At 36.2% G+C, this 6,841-nt stretch overlaps 1 protein-coding gene across 2 annotated transcripts in view; it reads left to right on the forward strand.

Moving 5' to 3' along the window:
• LOC133519210 (uncharacterized) overlaps positions 1–6,327 on the forward strand; it is a 29,205-nt gene extending 22,878 nt beyond the window's left edge. For both annotated transcript variants that reach the window (XM_061853202.1, XM_061853210.1), the window contains 4 exons: positions 2,116–2,352; positions 2,472–2,555; positions 3,171–3,256; positions 4,480–6,327. In XM_061853202.1, the coding sequence (XP_061709186.1) occupies positions 2,116–2,352; positions 2,472–2,555; positions 3,171–3,256; positions 4,480–4,624 (552 nt within the window). In that variant the 3' untranslated portion in view covers positions 4,625–6,327. The remainder of the gene's footprint in view (positions 1–2,115; positions 2,353–2,471; positions 2,556–3,170; positions 3,257–4,479) is intronic.
• Positions 6,328–6,841: the final 514 nt, after the last annotated feature.

Below are 6,841 nucleotides of genomic sequence, written 5' to 3' on the forward strand. Positions count from 1 at the left end.
TAATATAAATATAGGAATAGCCGTTTTATCAAAACACAAAGAAATAGATATGACACAATGACACATTCCTACGAACACGCTCCACTCAAGCTAAATTATGAGCAAGCATGACGTCTCAATATTTTTTACCAACAACTTTAAAGAAAGGCTTTCATTATTATTAGAAATAGTGGTAAAAATAGTTTTTATCTACAAAAACAATAGTGCAAAATATATACGATGCAAATTTTAGGTTTTTTCTCCACTCCTGGTCGATAGGCGTAGGGTACCCGAGAGTAGTATTCATTGTTTTAATCCCGTGTTCAATCCACTATTTTATTTTATTTATTTTATTACTACGATAAATACCTAGAAAGAATAAAGAAAGAAAATACATTCCATTCATATAACGCCACAACTTATGCATAAAGAAAGAAAGAAGACACGCATACATAAAAAAACGCATCGGACCCTAAAGTAGGATGGCTCAGCGTAGTGCCGCGGCAATATGTGGCGCTGGTTTTTAGTGCGTCGGCTGAAAGCTAATTGTAGATGGCGCCACTAGAGTTTGAGACAACTCGACCAACTCGTTGTATGAAATGTATAACTTTAAAAAAATATTTGTATTTAATAAACCAATGTTTAATAAAACTTCATAATTAAACTCTCTGTATAAGTATTAAACTTTGTATCTGAGGCCGAGAAACTGTCGGAATGGATTTATCAGCCAAGACGGAGACGCTTAACCCCCGAAAATATGGAACAAATTCTGGTCGTTTACTTTAACAATAGTAAATGGGACGTTCACGAAGAAAAAAATCCGGCCAAGAGCATGTCGGGCCACGCTCAGTGTAGGGTTCCGTAGTTACTCTTCCATCACAATAAGCTAAATTGGAGCTTAAAGTATAGTAAATTGTTAAAAAAAAGGGATGAAACGGTACCTTTCACCCGAGTTAAACATATAGGCAAATTTGCATAATCAGTACCTAATTAAAGTAAGTATTTTTACTATGAATGGAAAACTTTTTGCGATAACTCAAAAACAGTTAAACTGATCATGTCCGCTATAGTTTTCATTTAATATCTTTCTTAAGCTCTACTTCCACGATTTTTTTCATATTTTTTGGACCTATGGTTCAAAAGTTAGAGGGGGGGGGGACACAATTTTTTTTTTTCTTTCGGAGCGATTATCTCCGAATATTTTCACTTTATCAAAAAATGTTTCTTGAAAACCCCTATTAGTTCTGAAAGACCTTTCCAACGATACCCCACACTCTAGGGTTGAAGCTAAAAAAAATTTCACCCCCACTTTGCGGGTAGGGGAGGGGAAATATTTTTTTTAGATTTTATTGTACGACTTTGTCGGTTTTATTGATTTATATATCCATGCCAAATTTCAGCTTTCTAGCACTAACGACCACGGAGCAAAGCCTCGGACAGACAGACAGACAGACGGACATGGCGAAACTATAAGGGTTCCTAGTTGACTACGGAACCCTAAAAATGGAATGAGTACAATTATAAAATTGTCTTGTCTTGAAAACGAAGAAGAGTATATTGAGTTATTATTTAATTATTATTTACTCTTAATAAAAACATATGTTTACAAGCAAACCCTTGAGTGATTACTAGTATATAGAACTAGCATCGATAGTTGAGTTTATCGATACAGGAACTCCCTACTTGTCAAACAATTTTGCCCCGCGGCTTCCTATGTCAGCGGTGGCAGCATGGTTCCATTTTTATCACTTATCACTATGCCCGTCACTTTCTCTCTTACTGACTTGTTAGAACGTGACAGGCTTAGTGACAAATGTTAAAGAGCCGACCATCTTAGCCCTGCTAATTATGATAATTCATTTATTCAAAGAAAAAAGGTGGAGTCAAACCAATGTCATGTCACAAACTCTAGTGGCGCCACCTAGTAGCAAAGTTTGGCAGCCGCCTTCCCCAGTGCAGTAACACCCTCTAGCGTTGCGTCTGTTGTATGTAGTTACTTAACTGCTGCTTGCGCGTTACACGCGCTACAAGTGTAGCCTAGCCGAGCCCAAAATCACCTACAGAAAACCCGCCTTGCCAGTCTGGCAGTGAACATGTTAAGGCGTTCATTTAACATTTTGTATGTTATGCGTCCAGCGAGAGTTGGACATACGCGACAGGCTGGAGTTAATATCGCGCACCGGCGGAGGGGGCACGGGGGCAAGCGGAGGCCGCGTACGCAACATCACGTGCGTCATGCAGGAGCTGGGCTACATCGACCACAACCTCGAGCCCAACTACGAGCAGATTACACAGCGCATCGCCAACCTGCCCGTCTCTAGCGAGCTTAAGGGCGATATTCAAGACGGCTTGCAGTTCTGCCAGAAGTTCTCGGTAATCAATTATACTAATAAATTTATGAATTATATTTTATAAATGACTGATGACTCCTTTCTTTTATATGCATTTAATTTAACATGCGGTAGAGTAGATAACCGTTAATTATGTTACAGCAATGCGTCCCAGACAGTAAGCGAGACGTGGCGCCACTGTCCCAGGAGCTGATCAAGCCCATGTTCTTCTTCCGCTGCTACAAGGTAAATATGGTCGAATCAACATCAGTGCCCACATCCGTCTCGCATCTGAATGATATCACAGTGAAATTGTAGACGTTATCAGATAACGCCTTTCACTCTATTCATCCCCTATTAACATTTATGCTAATGATAAAATTGGTCACTTTTTGGATGTTCCTAATTCTTACATGTACTGTCTTAAAGGTACCTTTTTTAAATATCGAAAGAACGAACCTCCTTGCTTCTAGTTATTTGAGCAACAAGATATCAAAATCTACGAGTTATGCACCAACGTTTCGAATTGGTGTTTTTTGTCGCCTAAATAGTGTTTGTTTAGTTTTAATGTATATGTATGTTAGTCTATAAGGTATTTGTTGCCTGATTCAAATTTTAAATAAATAAATAAATTAGACCCCGCACATAAAATATATTAAAATGACAATTCGTAGCATTACCATTTCAAGATCATTTTGTCTCACGATCACGGTAACTTCGAATTTCGCTCACTCTTATCGAGTAGCAGTAGTACAGATGTGACATTTTTTATTTATTTATAGATCCAAATGAAATTTTGTATTCCTAAATAATACACTATGTGCATACTCAGTTAATGTTTCAAATTATGATTATTTACAGCACAAGAAGTTGGAGGCGTGCATCATGAAGGACATTAGGGAACGTTTCACCAGCGAGGATGAGTTAGACACCGACACTGACTTTAGGTCAGTACTGAGGAGCTAACTACTTTGTTAAGGAAAGTGTTTAACAGCGCGCTGACACTAAGTAGGTAAAGAGTTGCTGGTTGTAAAACAAATATAATGCCATCAATACGGCGCTCCATAATGTTTTATGGTAATTGAACTGTTAAACGTCAACTTTTGTCCACCAGAATAAAGTACGGGGCCGTACAGCGATATCTACATCAGCTGTCAAAGTCGAAGAATGATTTATCCTTAGATCTTACATTTACTGTACTATAATCACCATTTTGACTAAAGTAACGAAATTGTATCCTGTGTTTTTTTTTTTTTTTTTTTCATTTATTAAGGAGCTTTTTCGATTGATCGAATATGTCGCCCCGTTTAAAAAAGACTTAATTAACAGAGTTAATATGTATAATAAACTTAATCACACTTTTCTGTCCTGTGTTATTTTTAATAGATACATTAGGAACGACAGGAACCAGACACCTTTTTGCATTGAAGGATTTTTTTATACCACGACGGTGGCAAACAAGCATACGGCCCGTGTGATAGTAAGCAGTCACCGTCAGGTTTACAATGATTATTTCATCATACTTGTTCATAAAGCGTAGTATTTTAGTTTTATTTTCTAGGGAATTATGACTTTGTTTTAAGGTCACTAATCATACGAACCAAGTAGTTAATATTATAACTCAAATAATTATTTAAAATCAAGCTATAAACGAGTTTTAATTTTAACATACTGATACTTTTTATTGATATTTACTATTATGATTTAAGATTTAAAAAATTAAATTTTAATAATAAAATAGCTGCTTAAGAGGGAAGAATAGCTTTTCGAATCTAACGAAATAACGGTAATTTTTTGATGAAATTCCATTTCGGGAGAAAACGGAATGTCGATCGCTTCAGCATATTCTAGGTTTAGCTTTTATGTTTTTTTTTTTGTTTACAAGTTTTAAAAACCTATAAACCTAGTTTTTCATTGTGTCAATAACATACATAAAAAATCATGTTAAATGGAAAATATTTAGACGTAGAAAAACGTTTTCTCTTTTTGTATGGACGATCATCTGGTACTTCCCTCTTTTTAACTTTCAATCTGTCTGGGTTTTTTTCGTATTTGTGTCGCAGTCTAGTCAAAGATCCCACTTGGTCGCTTACCATAAAGACGAGGTTTGTATATAATAGACTAGTACCTACTCGTATAACCGTTTTATATTAAATCGTTGTTGTAACAGGTCCCTGTCGCGCTCTGCACGCGCGGCGCGGGCTCGCGACGAGCCGCTGCCTGACCCACGCTTCGACGCGCTCGACGAGATGGCAGTCTACCTCTACGACTATCTCAGCGGAGGCAACGGATTTGACTTTGATCTCTACATGTAATGCTGACAAACTGCTGCTGATTGTCCAGTCTCATGATAACACTCATTAAACCCTTGATTCGACATAATGTCGTGAGATCAAACCACATCAGCGCTTAATTTGTTGTATTGTTTCTGGTTAGAAAAAAAGGTCAAAGATATACATATTTTAAACGGTGTCAAACTAAGGGTAAAAAAGCAAACGTGACGTGTTATATCGGTATTGCGAACAATGAATGAGATTAATAAGGTAGGACGAAATACAGAAGGCATTTTGTATTTCCGATTCGTAAATATTCAGTGTCTTTTCTGTACCGTATTAGGTATAAAACCGCGATTAGAATACGATTGAGCACATAGGTATGTCGTTTTTGAAATAATACATGAAATGACACTGTCAATGGTAGAGTGTGCAGGTAAATAAAAATACTTATATCAGTACGAAGAAGATTTAAAACTTTTATATCTTGGAAATAACATCAAATTTATTTAATAGTTTTCGTTATTAAAATATTGAATTATATAGAGGATTAGTTCTCCTCTACAGATCGCGTTTTTCAACCGATTCTCGTGAAATATTGTGATCAGGTTCAGTAGCTAGATATAATTTTTGTAACGTTTCATTTTTTGGAAATAATGAAAATGGCGGAAATTGGCATAAAATACATAAGCGCCAGCAGGGTCTATGGCACTTAATATGATTGTGAGCTCGCTATGATAATGACTCAACGAAGTAAGTATTATTAAATCTTACATTTTTTTTAATCTTATGGCGTGCTCTACAGCTCTCTAGAGCCCGTAGTAGTGAAGGTATATAGGTAATAATAGATTCACTTACGATTACATATAATGATTAATTATAAACTGTGCTGACAGTACTTTCGAATCGTACGCTAAGCAGCTATCATCGTTATGGTTTTCGTCTATTATCGGGTTATATATTATTCTGCAAAACTTGACGCCTTATTATAGGTCAAAAATTGTGCGGTAACTTAAAAACTGTAACTTAAAAAGACTCAAAGTTATTTGTGTACATTTATTTTATGTTTGATTTTAAGATAAGTTATATACATAAGTATATTAATAAAAATGTTTGATGCTGGTGTTATTAGTTTACAGAGTCCGTCCAAGCTAATTCTGTGCCAACTTCCACAGTACAAAGTGTAGGAGTATCACTAACAACGTCCACTTCCACACTTGATCACTGCAAATCGGTATGACTCTAGACAAGATTATATGGTATAGTAAAAAAGTGTACCTAAAGTCTAATAAAAATCGTGGCTCGAAATTGACATCTAAAGTAGATGTCCCTATACTACCCTTTACAATAAACGATAACTCTCATTGTCAAAATGGACGTTTGACATTTTAGTTAGCAGTTAGCACAAAGCATATGGCGCAGTGTCGCGCCACGTCAGTTCCGCTATCAAGCTCGGGAACGATATTTTCTTAGACTTTACAACTCCTCCACTGCTAATACCTCTGGTTTATAGTAAACGTGCAGCAAACTATTAGTTCTCGTACACAAAGCTTGAGCTAATTTAGCTTTGTGGATGACAGTTTAGTCGTATTTAGTATATTATTAGTTCGTATAGGCCTTTTGAGATTATCGTGACTTTTAACTGCATTTATAGCCCTAATTTATTATTAAGCAATAAAATAAGATGTGCCTTTAGATTAATTACAATATTCTACGTTGTAGCCAATAAAGTGCTATGTAATGTCGACTGCATTTTATTTGAAATTAATGTTGTCACATTTTAACAGAGTAAAATATTGTCAAAATGTGAATTTCATGAACGCAATATATTTTGATAACAAACACACAGGTGTTTTGATTCATAATTATTGGTATAAATATTTACTAATACGACGTTCTTACATCGGCTAAAGGTTACGTTTTTTTGTCCATCCACTTATCGCATAACTGACAAGCAAATTATTGTGATACATATTGTATGCGCCGAAAAGGCGCTCGTGCCCAGGGCCGGGCACAGGGCTAATACAAAGGGCTGCTAAAGGTGAGCGTCCATCAAACATCAAAGCGTCACACGCAATCATTTTCTTGTCAGGGCTACATTTTGCTGTCACGAAGTGCAAGCCGCGAAAAAATATACAGATACATTAATAAAATAAAGACGTCTTGGGTGTATTTTCAAAGTGCACATTATTGATGTTGCATCATGCGTGGTACTCGTATCACTAAACCGGTAACAAAAAGACTTCACCATATCGGGGG

This window comes from Cydia pomonella, chromosome 1, assembly GCF_033807575.1.
Source record: "Cydia pomonella isolate Wapato2018A chromosome 1, ilCydPomo1, whole genome shotgun sequence".
In the NCBI taxonomy this organism is placed as follows: domain Eukaryota; kingdom Metazoa; phylum Arthropoda; class Insecta; order Lepidoptera; family Tortricidae; genus Cydia; species Cydia pomonella.